Genomic DNA, 18,256 nt, shown 5'->3' with positions numbered 1-18,256 from the left:
GACGGAGCAAAAAGTGTCGTATGGAGACAGTACAGAAAACTGAGAGAGACAAAGAAATCCATTTAACATCAATCTGACATTGACAAAGACCAAAACCAAGGGAATTTTACCCATAATTTTTACCCGTTTTAGTTAGTTTTGTAAACACACAGTACAGTTTCAGTTGGGTATGTTTTTTTTTTCTTTTTTATAGCTTTTATTTATTTCAGTTAATGAAAATATTTTTACAATTCTAGTTTTGGTCATTTGGTTAGTTTTCGTTAACGATAATAACCTTGGTGTGAACATGTTGAAGCTGGGTGGATGTGGAACATGTGGAACATGTAGAACATGTGGAACATGCATGTAGAACATATGGAAGGTGCTGAACCTGTTCTACATATTGCTCCTGTTTGGTGTTGGGTGGGTGTGCACGGCTGCAGGCTCATCTCCAGGACATTGTGCTACTTAGATGTGCATCCTCCTGGTTTTTTTTTCATCCTCCTGTTGCTTGGCTGAACACCCATGTGCTGTGCTGCAGGTGGGGGCGGGGGTGGTGGTTTGTCCAATCCTTTTCCTTGTGGCTGCACTGCTGGTAATTTAATCTAATACCACATGTCAGATCGATTTGTATGTGGTTATAGGGTACGAGTCGCTGCGAGGCAAGTGTGCAACAACTGCCTGTCACAGACAATTAGCAGCTGTGTACTGAAGGGGGGTGGTGGGGGTGGGGGGGTGGGGTTGGACTGAGAAGGGCGGGGGTGGTGGGGCGCTTCTCAGGTGTTTCCATGGCACTTATTAGGATGTGAACACACACACACATGTTACACATTAGCAGTTGTCTGGTGTGATATCAGCTGTACAAATGGAGTAGTGGGGGGGGGGGGGGGTAGAAGTGGACTGTTTAGATCGGAGGCGGGGGGGGGTCATTAGAGGGCTTTATGGGTAAATGGCACCAACAACAGCTGGGAAAGCAAACGCAGTTTTGAAACACGAGCTGATTTCTGTACAGAGTGGATGGACAGAAAGCCTTTAATTGGGGGGGGGGGGGCACATTCAGGTAATTAAAGGGGCATTTTCACTGTTGGTTTTAGGTCTGAATTCCAAAGAGCTTCAGTTTTACATGATTATTTAAATTCTGACACATCCACTAAATCCATCCCATAATAAACAGTGTTAAATACTAAATCCATCCCATAATAAACAGTGTTAAATTTCTACACTAACACCCTTCGACCAAGTGAGTGAAAATACTAACTGACAGAGTTAACCTTTAACCTACAATAAAAAAAAAAACAATAATAATATAAACCGGTGTTTCTGTCAATCATTCAAACATGACAGGAGGAAAAAAAAAAACAAGTGATCGGATGTGTGTGTGTGGGCGGGGTCAAGGGTGTGGTCCCAGATGGACCGCCCACTCCTGTTTGACCTTTAACCCAGACCAGTTGAACACAAATATTCCACAGAACTGTAAAGGTCTAAAACCATCTGAAACACACTCCAAGGACAAGTATTTAAAACTATCATAAACTACTGCGTCACAGATGGACTAAAATGGACCTGTTTTTTCCCAGAATTCCACAGTTCTCCACAGTGTGTATTCAGTTTAAACCTTAAACCCTCTATTTTTCAACCCAATAATTGGTTCTAGAGGAAAAAAACATGATCAAACCTAATTAGAAAGAGTTTAGACAAATGTCAGCATCACAGAGGGAAAAACAAAAGGAAATATTAAATTAAACGGTTTTATTTCAGTTTCAGGATCACATGGGCTTCAGTCTGTAAATGCACATGGATTTATTCTGCACTAACGAACCTGCAGAGCCTCTGAACCTGCACCACTGAACAGATTCCACTGAGCTGGACTGCAGACGGGTGGTTTGGTTTCCTCCACCAGGAGGGATTGGGATCACTGTGCTTTGTGTGTCTGCGTGCATATGTGTTTGTTTGTTTGTTTGTTAGCAAGATTACCAAAAAGTTATGGATGGATTTTCATGAAATTTTCAGGAAATGTTGATACTGGCTCAAGGAAGAAATTATTAAATTTTGGTGGTGATTGGGGGGGGGGCAGCTCTGTCTTGGCGGAGGTCTGCGTTCTCTGAGTGCTTTTCTTGTTCTATTTTTGTGCCCTTAAACTGGTCTGTAGACCATAAAACTAACCAACCCATGTCCCACATGTCCCACATGTTCTAAATGTCCCACATGTTCTAAATGTTCTACATGTCCCACATGTCCTACATGTTCTACATGTCCTACATGTCCCACATGTCCTACATTTTCTACATGTCCCACATGTCCTACATGTTCTACATGTCCTACATGCCCACATGTCCTACATGTTCTACATGTCCCACATGTCCTACATGTTCTACATGTCCCACATGTTCTACATGTCCCACATGTCCTACATGTTCTACATGTCCCACATGTCCTACATGTTCTACATGCCCCACATGTTCTACATGTTCTAAATGCCCCACATGTCCTACATGTTCTAAATATTCTACATGTTCTACATGTCCCAAATGTCCTACATGTTCTTCATGTCCTACATGTTCTAAATGTTCTACATGTTCTACATGTCCCACATGTCCTACATGTTCTACATGCCCTACATGTTCTAAATGTTCTACATGTCCCACATGTCCTACATGTCCCATATGTCCTACATGTTCTACATGCCCCACATGTCCTACATGTTCTAAATGTTCTACATGTCCCACATGTCCTACATGTCCCATATGTCCTACATGTTCTACATGTCCCACATGTCCTACATGTTCTAAATGTTCTACATGTCCTCCATGTCCTCAGGTCAGAGGTCAGCTGTCTTTGTCCATATGGACACTTGCACAGATGTAAATGAATCTACAGTATTTGTTGTTGGACTGTGATCTGACGCCCGTCACCCCCCCGCCCCTTCAAACACAGCAGGTAAATTGCCTGCAGATCTATTCCAGCCTCAGCGCACACACACACACACACACACACACACACACACACACACACACAGGGCTCATCCACTCCACTTATGAAGCCCTTTGTTGGTTGGTTTTTTTTATGTGGTTTTTTCAGTCGTTTTTTTCTCCTCTGTCGCTCTGAGGCTCAATCTGAATTTTCAAGTTGTTTTTTTTTTTTATCATAGGAAGCAGGTTTCAAAAGCATTAAGAACAAAGCAGTTGTTATGGAGACACAGGGAAACAAAAAAACAACAACTCTAATTTACATTCGTATGGACGACCGACACACACACACCCACCCTCACACACACACACACACACACACACACCCTCACACACACACACACACACACACACACACACACACACACACACAGGTGTCTGTTTTTTTTACCATCATGAGCCATGACTGTAAAATCATCTGCAGTTCAATCAGAACTCAACTGGACGCTTCTCTGTCTTATTTTCATTTCCACCTTAACTGACGCTGCTTCCTGCCTGTGGTTTTTCTGTTTTATCTGTTTGACATTTCCAGTCGTTCGTCTCCTTTGAACACATCTCCATCACTAATGTCCATCCGATTGTCCTTCTGCATCTTAAACCTTTGGGAGTGGATTAAAAATGACCGCTTGGATTAAAACTGACTGCTTGACCACCTCACATTTCGTTATCGTTCATTGGACGCTGGAGCCGTCGGAGCCGATCTTTGAACTCGGAGCGAGTAGGAGACGGCACAAACAGCCTGGGTTTGATTCCATCTGCCTCCGCTTCTGCTGCTTCTTTTGAATCCACATTTTCTAATCTGTTTTTGTGTTCAGTAGAAGTACAGACGGTAAATATATGAATATGTGCGGTGGTTTTCGTCAAAACTAAATCAGTCTGACACAGAAGACGGAAAACAGAGGAGAACCACGTCACAACACATGTCAGATCATCCAGATTAAAAGAGACGACGTTCAGGCTAATTTCATAAATACACAGTCTGCACCATGTCCAAGTTCTGCAACAACTAGACCCAGTTGGTTCAAGAAGCAACAAACCACTGCGAAACTGCAACAACGACTGCAAAACTGCAACGACTGCAAAACTGCAACAAACCACTGCAAAAATGCAACAATGACTGCAAAACTGCAACAAACCACTGAAAAACTGCAACGACTGCAAAACTGCAACGACTGCAAAACTGCAACAAATCACTGCAAAACTGCAACGACTGCAAAACTGCAACAAACCACTGTAAACTGCAACGACTGCAAAACTGCAACACACCACTGTAAACTGCGACGACTGCGAAACTGCAACGACTGCAAAACTGCAACAACTGCAAAACTGCAACAACTGCAAAACTGCAACAAACCACTGCAAAACTGCAACAACTACTGCAAAACTGCAACAAACCACTGCAAAACTGCAACAACTACTGCAAAACTGCAACAAACCACTGTATAACTGCTAGTGTGGAGGCGACGTAAGCAACAGGAGGAAAGAGGAATTCATAGAATTAAGGATCTGATTACAAATAAAATATTAACCAAATTAAAGGAAATACATAGTTCATTTGAAAAATATGATACAAATGTATACACCCCATCAGGTGAAACCAATGTACAAAAAATTGAACAATTTTTAAATTCACTGGATCTCCCACTTTGGACGAGTTTCATAACAAATCTGTCACATCAGAAATCACAGATTCGGAAATTAATAGAGCGATCTGTGCTCTTAGAACAAATCAATCAGCAGGCACAGATGGACCCAGAGTGGTCCAAGTTGATGACAGAACCACTTGTACCATCACTCAAAAACTGTTCCAATCATATTGTGAAGGGAGGTGCCTCCCCCCACTTCGAGGAGGGAGGCTTATATTTCAGTGATTCATAAACAGGGAAAGGACACTTTAGATTGTAAATCCCACAGACCCATTAGTGTTCTAAACATGGATTAGAAACTTTTTGCATCAGTTTTGGTCAGAAGGATGGAGGAGGCCACGTCCTCACAGATGAAGATCAGACGGGGTTTGTTAAAGATCGCCGAACACATGATAACATACGTAGGACTGTTCATACTATTGACTATAGAACAGACACATTCCAGTGCAGTCCTGCTCTGCTCAGACGCTCAGAAGGCCTTTGACTCTGTACGTTGGTACTTCCTGTATCAGGTACTGAGTCCTTTTGGCTTCTTAGATCAGTTTATAAAATGCATAAGGGCACTAGATTCAAATCCAACTGCAATGATTCAGATAAACGGAGGCTTATTTAACCCTATAAACCTACACAGAGGATGTAGGCGGGGCTTCCCTCTCAGCCCCGCCCTGTTCATTTGGTTTATTGAACCCTTAGCTCAGGTGATCGGAGAAGAGAAGAAACTACACGGTATTAATACAGGAGGTGTTGAATATAAAATGTGTTTGTATGCAGATGATGTGTAGGTAACATTACAAAATCCAGGCTTTGGTGAACCCCTGCTCATCAAGGTCCTCAAAATGTATGGATCTTTATCAGGAGCCTCACTTAATGTGCAAAAAACGAAGGGCCTTTTATTTAATTTTATCCCCACTCCAGATTTAATTGAAAAATATAAATTCAATTGGAACTCATCCCTTATTCAATATTTAGGTGTGTCCTTGCCAAGGGACTTGAATGCTCTCTTTGCTACAAATTATGAAAAAATTAGTAAAAATATACAAGGATTTGGACGAATGGGCTTTGCTTCCCCTAGACATCGGTGACAGAATCAGGTCCATTAAAATGGTCATCCTTCCTAAATTATTATTTTTATTCATGGTTCTACCAGTAGAGGTTCCACTGAAACTATCAGAGAATGGGACAAACAGAGGTTTGTTTGGAGAACCAAAAGACCGAGGGACAGGGGAGGCGTGGCCTTACCTGCCTTAGACGTTATTACATCACAGCCCAGGTAAGAGCACTAGTACTGTGGTGTAGTGAGTCCTATGCGTCCAAATGAAAGGCATGGGCTTTTCCTCCACTGAACTTCCATTCCCTTCAGTTCTGTCTGGACTGCACCAGAGCACTTCTACAGTTGGACCATTTATGTGTAATTCAATTCAAATTTGGTTACAAGTGGTCAAGACATTTGTACCACGTTTCCACTGCGTGGTATCGGCTCGGCTCAACTCGACTCGACTTAGCCTTTTTGCGTTTCCATTATGAAAAAGGACCTGGAATCTGGTACCCGGTACTAGTTTTTTGGTATCACCTCCGCCGAGGTTCCAAGCGATACTAAACTGCGACATATAAACTCTGCAGACCACTGATTGGTCAGACAGTTTTCTCTGTGACCCGCCTTTTTACAAAAAACAGATGTGTTAGTGGACAGTAAATCTGTGGGTCCATTAATCCACATGAGAACAGATAAACTACACCAGGGTTGGTCCAGGAAATTCAGTCTGTGGTGGACGACGTAAAAGTTCAGACGAGACAACACGCAACGAGCCAGTTTTCAGCAACTCTGAACAGACGACATGGAAATAACACGCCGCATCGCTATGACGACCAGGTACTGTAAAGTCAGTAGTATCCTGGAATGGAAACGGTCTGCAGGAATACCGAGTCGAGTCAAGTTGAGCTGAGCTGGTTCCACGTAGTGGAAACGCGGCATTGGACTTCATAGACAAATGAGGATCCTAAAGTGTCTGAGTGACCTGCACTTCCAACCTGCACTACACGACTACAGATTTAGACCGTGGTCTAAACATGGTGGACCTGTTCTCTGCGGGATACTTTCAAAAGGACACATGGAAACATGTCAAAATCTGTCTCTCAAATTTGGACTTGGTAAACACGATTTTTTCAGATATCTCCAGCTTTGTGATTACTTTGTAAAGGAAATACAGTGTTCTATGACAGAAACTCCCTCTCACCTAATTCAAATACTGGTGGATGCCTAGAAAGGTTCCAGGAACAAAAACAGCACTGGTAAAATTTACACAGCTTTGAATTCAAAAGACAATCAGATATATTTTCACACAAAAAATCATTGGGAGAGGGACCTGCAAGAGGAAATACCAAATGAGATCTGATCAGAGGGATGGAAGTCTCCAAACTGGACTACGAACTCACAGTCACAGAGGGGTTTGTGTTGGGAATGTCAGGCCCGTTTCTTTATTGCACCTGTTGGAAAATCCCATTTTTCTGGAGTTCTTTTTTCCTGCTGGAGGGAGTGTGGTTCACTGGAGGCAGATCACACGTGTTCTGCTCCTGTCCTGGTGTTGGTGGCTTTAAGGGAGAGATGATTCAACTGATGTGTTCAGTTTTTGGTGTTCATTTTCATGTCATTGGCTACCTTGTTTTTTAGCATTCCCCCAGAGGAATTATGTCAAAGTGACATTTATCTATTCAGAATATTGTAAAGCCATCACCAAATACTGGCTTAAAAAGGACCCTCCCTCAAACTCCTTGGTGATAAAAATTGTCAACCAAATCCATTGAATGGAAATGATGACATACAATCTGCACCTCCAACAGCACCAGGGTGTAAAGAACCGGAAAAACTGGGACTTTTTCATTCAATCTGTGGACAGTACAGTCTGTAAATGTCTGAATGGACCTGGGACAATTTCTGTTTGTTTTGTGCCTGATATTAAAATAATAAAAAATAAAGTACAAAAAAAAAGACGCAACAAACTACTGTCAAACAAACAACAGACAACCAGAATGGAAAGGTTCTATGAAGAGCCCCCTGTAATGTGTGCTGTGCTCTGTGGCTCATGCACACAGTGGACAGACGGGGGGGGGGCTCTTCATTTGGCCCCCCCCCTCTGTAATGTGTGCTGTGCTCTGTGGCTCATGCACACTGGTCTGTGCTGAATTGATCAGTTTCTGTCAGTGATTAGAACCAAACCACAGCGCTCATGTCTTTAATCTGTTTGGTTTGAGCTGTCGGCAAACACAATTACAACACCCCCCCCCCCACCACCACCACCACCACCACCACCACCACCAGGGTCCATCTGAGTCTGAAAAACATATGCAGGGTTATTTCAACAAAGCTAAAGGTGGTCTAAGACATGTGCACACTTCAATTATTCAATCAATCAATTAATCAATCAACTTGTATTTGTGTAGTGTCCCATTATAACCGTTTTAGCAGTAGTTCTGTCATAATAAAGCAGACTGTTAAAGCAACGGGGGGCGGTGTTTAGTTCCGCCTGATGACAGTGGTTCATCTGGTTTTTTAAGGTTTAAACTCAGGTTTAGCCTGGTCGGACCTCTGCTTCCATTTGTCATCACCTCGATCATCCTGTAATATTTACTGCACACATCGACTAACACACATACACACTCTCACACACACACACACACACACACACACACACACACACTCAGTGCTTGTCCTACAGTCATTCTGTCAGCTCTCATCAGTTCTCAGGCTGCAGTTGGAATCAACAGGGCAGATGAACAAACACGCCTGAAAGAGTCCAATCTGCCCCCCCCCCCCCCCACACACACACACAGGCCACCGCAACACCCCCCCCCCCCCCCCCCCACAGCCCACCGCAACACCGACCCCTCCCACAGCCGACTGCAACATGACATAAATGAGTAAAATAAACAATTTGACAGTGTAATGGAAAAGGACTACACTGACCCTGAGCACAGGTGGAACACAGAACAACGAACGGACTGGGACTGGACTAATGTGGATCAGTGACTGTTGTCATGTGGTCCAATCAGTATTTAAGACTGGACAAATGCGGATCAGTGACTATCATGTGGTCCAGTGTCAGTCCTTTTATTGTGGAACTGTTTGACTGGTACCAGTGGAACCAGTCCAAACACTGAAGGGAACCCAACAGGTCCATGAAGGTTTGACTGTGGCTCTAGGGTCCATCTGTCCTTCTGTCCATCTGTCCATTTGTCCACCTGCCCATCTGTCCTTCTGTCCATCTGTCAACCTGTGCACTCTGTCCATTTGTCCTTCTGTCCATCTGTTCACCTGTCCTTCTGTCCATCTGTTCACCTGTCCTTCTGTCCAGCTGTTCACCTGTCCTTCTGTCCATCTGTTCACCTGTCCTTCTGTCCAGCTGTTCACCTGTCCTTCTGTCCATCTGTTCACCTGTCCTTCTGTCCAGCTGTTCACCTGTCCTTCTGTCCATCTGCTGTTCTGATCCTTGTGAGGAAACAAATGGAAACACTGACATTCAGACAGAAAAAAAAAACAGACTGAAGCCGATCCATGAAAGAACAGAAGCACAGAAGGATTCAAAGGAAAAGCATGAAAAGAAAGGATCACACACACAAGAGGAGTGGAGGATCTACAGGAGAAAAAAGGGAGGAGGAGGAGGAGAGAGGAGGAGGAGGAAGGAGGAGAGAGGAGAAGGAGGGAGGAGAAGGAGGGAGGAGGAGGAGGAGGAGAGAGGAGGAGGAGGAAGGAGGAGGGAGGAAGAGGAGGAGGGAGGAGGAGAGAGGAGGAGGAGGGAAAAGTAGGGAGGAGGAGGAGCAGGAGGAGGAAGAAGGAGGGAGGAGAAGAGAGGAGGAGGGAGGAGGAGGAGAGAGGAGGAGGAGGGAGGAGGAGAGAGGAGGAGGAGCAGGAGGAGGAAGAAGGAGGGAGGAGGAGGAGGAGGGAGGAGGAGAGAGGAGGAGGAGGAGGGAGGAGGGAGGAGGGAGGAGGGAGGAGGGAGGAGGGAGGAGGTAGTGTTGACCTTTTCCAGATGGTCTAGCCTTTAATCCGTACTCCAGAGTCCTACTGAGCATGTGCAGACTGCAGATTACTAGAGTCAAATATCAGCTTCTATCTGCAGGTTCATGCAGATTTAGAACAAAAGGAGGCGAGATAGTGTTTGAAGTGGATCCACTTGGACACCAGAGAGAGGAGGAACAGATTTAGAACTGATTTACACAGAAGAACCACAGGAACCCATGATCTGAGAACTGGATCAGAACTGAACTGGAGCCAGAATACTGACTGACCCAGATAATGACGGACAGAAGCAGAAGAGGCAGGTCGGCGGAGAGTCTTTGGTCCAAGTGGAGGAGTTCCAGTATGTGGGTCTGGTTCACAGTTAGGGAAGGATGGAGGTTCAGATTGACAGGTGGATGGGTGGAGGTTCAGATTGACAGGTGGATGGGTGGAGGTTCAGATTGACAGGTGGATGGGTGGAGGTTCAGACTGACAGGTGGGTGGGTGCAGCGTCTGCAGTGCTTGTATGGGTCTGTTGTGGTTCAGAAGGAGCTGAGCCCAAAGGAGAAGCTCTGGATTTACCCTCAGTCTACGTTCAGACCCTCACCTATGGTCCTGAGCTTTGGATCAGGACCCAAAGGACCAGATCCAGGACCCAAAGGACCAGATCCAGGATACAAGCGGTCCAAATGAGTTTCCTCTGTAGGGTGGGTGGGTCCACCCTTAGGGATAGGGGGAGGAGCTCAGTCACCAGGGCGGAGCTCACAGTAGAACCGCTGCTCCTCCACATCCAGAGGAACCAGCTGAGTTGGATCAGACATCTGGTTCAGATCCTCCTGGACTCCTCCCTGGGGAGGTGTTCTGGGCATGTCCCACCAGGAGGAGGAGAGGGAGGAGTCTGAGAAGAGGGAGGAGTCTGAGGAGAGGGAGGAGTCTGTGGAGACGGAAGTCTGGGCATCCCTGCTTAGACTGTTACCCCCACGACCCGGCCCCGGATAAGAGGAAGAGAATGGATGGATGGAGAAGAAGTAGAACTAAACCATAGGATCCAATGAGCAGAACCGGAGCCAGAATATGACCCGCCCACATAATGACGGACAGACACAGAACTAAAACCATAGGATCCAATGAGCAGAACCGGAGCCAGAATATGGCCCGCCCACATAATGACGGACAGACAGAACTAAACCATAGGATCCAATGAGCAGAACCGGAGCCAGAATATGGCCCGCCCACATAATGACGGACAGACACAGAACTAAACCATAGGATCCAATGAGCAGAACCGGAGCCAGAATATGGCCCGCCCACATAATGACGGACAGACACAGAACTAAACCATAGGATCCAATGAGCAGAACCGGAGCCAGAATATGGCCCGCCCACATAATGACGGACAGGACACAGAACTAAACCATAGGATCCAATGAGCAGAACCGGAGCCAGAATATGGCCCGCCCACATAATGACGGACAGACACAGAACTAAACCCATGGATCCACTGAGCAGAAGGTGTGCCCAGTGTGCAGACGTTCAGGCTGATCATTATTCAGACATGTTTCATTGTGATTCCAGCTGTGGTCCTTCCATTCAACTGTTTGAACACACATGTAGATCAGAACTGGTCCAGTCCACCTGCTGGTCCTAAAGTTAGAGCTGGTTCTACTGATAATTAGGCCTGTGGATCAGCAGGAATCGGACCAGACCATGCGAACCACAACACTAGGGTTACCATATCATACATTATGATACTGTTAAAAAGGCAATTTTTTTTGTTTGTTTCTTTTTTTAAACGATTATTTCCTCGAAGAACTGAATTCCAGCAGAAATCTGCACAAATACTAAACACATTAGTATTTGATCCCAACAGGATCTAATGTTCTATCACCAAATGTTCCAACTGTGTTCAAACTGAACTTCTGTTTTCCAGACATTCCAGTTTCAGATCCTGTTCAAATGTTCAGATTCTATTAGTCCACAACTAACATCAGAACAGGATTTGAGTTCAATCCAAACAAAGGAACCAACATTATTGAATAAAAGAGTATGAAATAAGAATAAATAAAATAGAAACAAAAAATAAAAACAAAACTGAACCTCCACAATATCTGCATTTGAATAAATATCTAAAAATATCCATACAGTACTTTTGAATATCCATACAGCATTGTTCTTCTATCAGAAACAGATCAAACTGAATACACAGCGTCTTTTTCAGTCCAATCTGTCATGAACTGAACTAAAAAAAACCCAAAAAAACCAAAAAAAAAAAACATTTAAAAAAAACGTTAATATTCCTTCAGCTGAGGTGCCGAAAAAATACTGTAAAATAACAGAAAATAACCATCTCATAAAAATACGGTTAAAAAAATACAGTTTTTTGCCCTAACTTTACATGAGATTTTGCATATTTTTTGACTTTTTAATGTTTAATAAAGAATATTTATATGAATTAAAACCCTCCAATTCCCTATATATATATATATATTAGGCCTGTAACGGTACACAAAATTTTCGGTTCGGTACGTTTTCGGTTTTGAAAGCCACAGTTCGTTTTTTTTTCGGTTCGGTAGAGGAAGAAAGAAAACCCCTCAAAATGTCTTGAATACATTTATGATTTTTTTTTTTTTTTTTTTTTACATTTTTCCCCCAATTTGTGGACACAATAGAATATAGAAAAACAGGAGTAATATAATTGTGCAACATTAACAGGGGGGTAAACTGGTATTCTGTTTTAACAAACTGAAGAGAAACATTGACAACAAACTTAACTAAATTATTTGTTATAGGACAGAGAACAAACTGTTTAGGCCACTGTGTGTACTTGTGTGTGTGTGTGTCCGCGCGGGTGCAAGGTGCAATTTGTCTGGGGGATGGTTTGTTTGTTGTTGTTGTTGTTGTTTTTTTTTGGTCGGAGCGGGGGGGTGCGGTCCGGTCCGGTCCATACCTAACGTAACTAACGCTGGCGTGAAACGAAAGTGAAACTTTATTTTTATATACTTTGAACGTCCAACTCCAAGTTCTATTCCACTGTTATACAGCGTGTGTGAGAGAGAGACAGACAGAGCTAGTGTGTTTTAGAACTACCGTAGTTCCTAGGGGCCAAACAACGTTCGTCTTATCAGCGTCTCTTTCCTCGTTGTTGTCTTTCACCTGAACCTGAACTGATCCAAACTGGACTGTAATGATGGTGGAGGGTCTGCAGTCTCTTCCTTCCAGGTTCACATCATATTTGTTGTTTTTTTTTTAACCTTATATCAGCTGCTGTTTCGTATTTCGGGTCAATGTGTACTCCTTCAATATGTTCGTGTGAAACTTGCGTGGATTTAAAGTTCCGCATCGAACAATGTCTTTCGTTCTTTTTTGTTTTTGTCAACATACTGTGCCGTTTCGGTACAGCTGTGCACCGAACCGAACAGGTGTGTGCCGAAACGGTTCGGTTCGGTACGTGTACCGTTACAGGCCTAATAGATATATATATATATATATATATATATATATGTGTGTGTATGTATGTATGTATGTATATATATATATATATATATATATATATATATATATATATATATATGTGTATGTTCCAGACTTTCTGGTAATAGTTTTGCTCATAGTCATTCTCTTCTTTCCATTATAAAAAGTCTTTATGGACACTCCAACTATTTTTGAAATCTCCTTTGGTGTGACGAGTGCATTCAGCAAATCACACACTCTTTGACGTTTGCTTTCCTGATTACTCATATGAGCAAAAGTTTCTGAAAAGGTATAAAATGTATAAAATTTTCAATGAGACTCAGTTGTCCAATCCACTGATAAAAACTGTATTTGGACAGTTTATCAGTGCTTATACATGTTAAACATTCACAAAAATACATTTATTCAACATTTCTGTTGTGAAACCTCCTGTAATTACACAAGATATTTGTCAATTAACAAACAAGTCTGGTTCAACTGGCAGAACAAATACTTCTGTTACCGTTAACTGTCAGTAATTTTATCTGGTTTTAAGATTTTTTTACAGTATTAAACTTCAAATTAACAGTTTAATCTCATAAATAGAAAAGAAATATTTGTGAAAGTGTGATACATTTGCAAATGTATTTTAACTGTATTTTTCTGTGAAAAAAGAAAAAAAAATCTTTTGAAAAACGGACATTTTTTGGTTATTCACAGTTACAGTTTTTTCATGTTATTTTACATTTGACATGTAAAATCAGTCTATTTTTGCCATTTCATTGATGTTTTCCTGTATCTTAAAAATACAGGAAAAATCTGTCCAATAAACAGTGAAAATTCTGTTAAATGGCAGATTTTTTTTTACAGTGTGAACATAAAGTCAGTGAGTCCATCCACTGGTACTGGTCCAATTCCATGGGTGTCAGATGTTTGGTTCTTTAAGGGTTAAACTGGTGTAAGTGTGGAACACAAACGCCTACTGAAGTGAACAGAGCTGGTGCTCTACTGCCCCCTGCTGGAGGACCCCCCCCCCCCCCCAGGCCCTTTACTGTTCAGCACAAGCCCACCAGTGTTTGAGCCGCTGCAAATGTCACTCATAAGTGCTGCAGCGGCGTCGGTGGCATCGGGCTGCACTGAGGCACACACAGTAATTAGAGCTGACATTTGAGTGTGAAACACTCATTAGTCACTTCCAAACGAGCCTGATGTGATAACTGTAATATCTGCAAATGGCAGCAATTAGAAAAGGTTTAGCCGGAGGGGCCTGAGGACGCTCTTTACCTTTGTCCTCCAAATGTCAACAATAGGACAATCTGATCAGCCACAGCACGACCCAAATGAGCTGCGATTAATGCGTCAACCAACAACAGGACGACGTGTATAACACGAGCAGAGACGTGACATTAAATAAAGGAAAACCTCCATCTGTCAGATTAGCATGATTCATTCTGAACCAAAGGGAGAAGAGTTCGGGATTTTTCATTCTAGTTTACTTTGATTTAGTTTGGACTTTTTTTTCTCTAATTCAGTTTGTTTTAATTAGTTTTTAGAGCAGGTCTGACAGTTTTTATTAGTTTTCCTTTTTTTCTAAATGCTTAGTTTTAGTTCAGTTGTAGTTCAGTGGTCTCTTTTCTCTTCTTCTCTGTGCTCCTATTCAAATCAATCCCAGACAGGACTCTGCTGCTTTAGTCTCCATGTTTCCAGGTAGAGTGGGGACCAGAAGACGACTGGAAACCACAAGTGAACACAAGTGACGGAGCAAAAAGTGTCGTATGGAGACAGCACAGAAAACTGAGAGAGACAAAGAAATCCATTTAACATCAATCTGACATTGACAAAGACCAAAACCAAGGGAATTTGAGCCAGAATTTTTAGCTGCAGGAACTGACATTCCCACAATGCACTTCACATCAACATCTGGGACCAAAGTCGGAGTTAACCCTAACCCCAGGTCTGGACTGACCTGTTTGATGGAGCTGCAGGGTTAGGTCTACAGGTCAATAGGTCTATAGGTCTCCAGGTCTGCAGGTCTATAGGTCTACAGGTCTATAGGTCTCCAGGTCTACAGGGTTAAGTCTCCAGGTCTCCAGATCTCCAGGTCTATAGGTCCACAGGTCTATAAGTCTCCAGATCTCCAGGTCTATAGGTCTACAGGTCTATAAGTCTCCAGGTCTCCAGGTCTATAGGTCCACAGGTCTATAGGTCTAAAGGTCTATAGGTCTATAGGTCTCCAGGTCTATAGGTCCACAGGTCTATAGGTCTATAAGTCTCCAGATCTCCAAGTCTATAGGTCTACAGGTCTATAGGTCTATAAGTCTCCAGGTCTCCAGGTCTATAGGTCCACAGGTCTATAGGTCTATAGGTCTATAAGTCTCCAGATCTCCAGGTCTATAGGTCTATAAGTCTCCAGGTCTCCAGGTCTATAGGTCCACAGGTCTATAGGTCTATAGGTCTATAGGTCTATAGGTCTCCAGGTCTATAGGTCCACAGGTCTATAGGTCTATAAGTCTCCAGATCTCCAAGTCTATAGGTCCACAGGTCTATAGGTCTAAAGGTCTACAGGTCTATAGATCTCCAGGTCTCCAGGGTCAGGGTTAGTTGTGGACTGACCTGTTTGATGGAGCTGCGGCTCTTCTCCTTCCAGGGCTGGGGGCTCAGCTCCAGGGTGCAGTGGACTGAGGTTTCTCTGTCATAGGAGCCCAGGATGAAGAGTCTGAACCAGAACAAACAAACACACATGAGGTCTGTGGGTCCAAGAACCTGCAGAACTCGCACAACATTCGGAACATTCAGGAACCACAACAACACAACCAAAACTGGACCGTCCTGTGAGAACCTGCAGAACCTCCTGTCTGAACTGAGGTTCTCCAGAACACAGAACAAGTCCATCAATACAAACAACTGTCTACAAGAACATGGACAAACCCCCCCTCCACCCACAGACCCCCTCCACCCATGAAAAAAAAAAATAAAAAAAAATAGCAAGAAAGAAATGATATATACTACAAATATAAATACACACCTCTGTCTCCTCCCCTCTCTCCCTCCCTCCCTCTCTCTCCCTCTCTCTCTCTCCCTCTCTCTCTCTCCCTCTCTCATATATTGTCACAGGTCTAAAATCCAGCTGTCTGTGTCATAAACACACTGGTCTATTATTATTATTAATATTATTATCATTAATATTCTTATTATTATTAGTAGTAGTAGCAGTAGTAGCAGCAGTAGTATTATCTGACTGATGCTGCCCTCTGCTGTCTGAACCACAGCACTACAGCACATCTGAGGGAGAAAAGGATCACACACACACACCTGTACAGAAAAAACAGACAAACACAGAGGAGAGCAGGACATGTGGACACTGTCCTCTACTGGAGCTCAGACTACAGCACAGACAGTGGAAGGACACTGACACGAACCCTAACCCTGTCCCTGTGTGGTTCTGATAGGCCGTCGGATTCACCCACAGTGGCTTCTGTCATAGATTTGTACGTCTGTTCTGCACGTCTGTTCTGCACGTCTTTGCTCAGTCAAGGAAAACCAGGACATGTGTTCTTTCTTCATGTTTTTTTTACTTTAGGACACAGAGTCTAAAAACAGTCTGTACAGTTACATCACTTCCAACACTGAGGCTGGTCTGTAATCACCCAGAGTGCACTATGGGTAGGAGTTGCTCCATCTGCTGCTCCTCCCCCTCACACACACACACACACACACACACACACACACACACACACACACACACACACACACACACACACACACACAGAGTTTTATTCAGTGTCCACTGTAAAATGTGAGCCAAACACTGTAAAATGTGAGCTGAACACTGTAAAATGTGAGCCAAACACTGTAAAATGTGAGCTGAACACTGTAAAATGTGAGCCAAACACTGTAAAATGTGAGCTGAACACTGTAAAATGTGAGCCAAACACTGTAAAATGTGACCTGAACACTGACAGACACCACCGCAGCTCTGCTTTCCACTTCAGAAAAATGGAAAAAAATAATTACAGATGTTTTAAAGCAGTAAATCAGAGGAACAGTATCTCTTTTTATCACTTCCGGTCCGAATCCCTGACTCTCAGTTTGTGACGTGGGACAAATTAGTATCTAGATTTATTTGGGCTGGGACAAAACCAAGGGTAAAACTTAAAACACTTCAGTTGGGAAAATTGGAAGGAGGTCTAGCTTTACCTCATCTGAAACAGTATTACTACGCAGCCCAAATGAGGTGTATTGTAAATTGGTGTTCCCCTGAGTATCAAGCCAAATGGAAACATATTGATTTAAATTTAGACATTTCACAACCTCAGGCTTGTTTAGGGGGTAAAGAACACACAGAATATAAGGGAGATAATGACATCATAAAAGAACAATTGAGAATATGGAATGTGATTATTAAGAAATATAATTTGGAAAATGATAGTAAGCTCCTGGTATGGCCTTCCCAGTCAGATAAATTCACCCCTGCTAAATCTGATAATAGATTTCTGAGGTGGAGAGAAAAGGGAATAACAGCCATTTGTACACTCATTGAGGGGAAAACTTTTAAATCATTTGATAAAATAAAAAAACAATATAATTTGGAGGATAAGGATCAGTATGGATATTTACAGGTAAAACATTTTTTTGACAGAGAGATTAAAAGTAACTTATCAGAGGGCAGTGAACTGATTAAGGTCTTCACAGGAGCTTACAAACACACACCCACTAAGACTGTGTCTAAATTATATCAGGGTCTACAAAAATGTAATGGTGTGAATTCATTTTATGTTAAATCGAAATGGGAATCTGAATTGGATATTACTCTGTCTGAAAGTGAGTGGCATTCTATGTGTAAAACACAGCTAACATCCACCAGCTCTAAAGGTTGGCGAGAATTTGGCTGGAAAAACCTCATTCGCTTCTTTATTACACCAAATATTAAAAGCAAACAACTGGGAAAACAGCAGCAATGTTGGAGAAGATGTGGACACATGAATGCCAATCACTCGCATATCTTCTGGACGTGTAAAACTGCAAATGTTTTGGAACCATATTTTTCAGACAATGGAGAATATTTTAAATTATAAAATTCCAATGGACCCCCAGACTATCTACCTTGGTCTCATACCTGATGACATAATTAAAAGAGAAGACATTTACTTATTTAAAATTTTAATTCTTGCCTGTAAAAAGGTAGTCACAAGGAACTGGTTAAAAAGTGACCCTCTACGACT

The 18,256-nt window shown here is 42.8% G+C and overlaps 1 protein-coding gene across 1 annotated transcript in view; it reads right to left on the bottom strand.

Moving 5' to 3' along the window:
• pdzd8 (PDZ domain containing 8) overlaps positions 1-18,256 on the bottom strand; it is a 39,896-nt gene that overhangs the window by 7,563 nt on the left and 14,077 nt on the right. Inside the window, exons 3-4 of the mRNA XM_030156523.1 lie at positions 15,648-15,750; positions 8,585-8,615 (exon numbers count right to left, since the gene is read on the bottom strand). Coding sequence (XP_030012383.1) covers positions 8,585-8,615; positions 15,648-15,750 — 134 coding nt within the window. The remainder of the gene's footprint in view (positions 1-8,584; positions 8,616-15,647; positions 15,751-18,256) is intronic.

The sequence above is a fragment of the Sphaeramia orbicularis genome, chromosome 15, assembly GCF_902148855.1.
Source record: "Sphaeramia orbicularis chromosome 15, fSphaOr1.1, whole genome shotgun sequence".
In the NCBI taxonomy this organism is placed as follows: Eukaryota; Metazoa; Chordata; class Actinopteri; order Kurtiformes; family Apogonidae; genus Sphaeramia; species Sphaeramia orbicularis.
The sequence above is the reverse complement of the archived record's forward strand: the minus strand, read 5'-3'. Positions and strand labels throughout refer to the sequence as shown.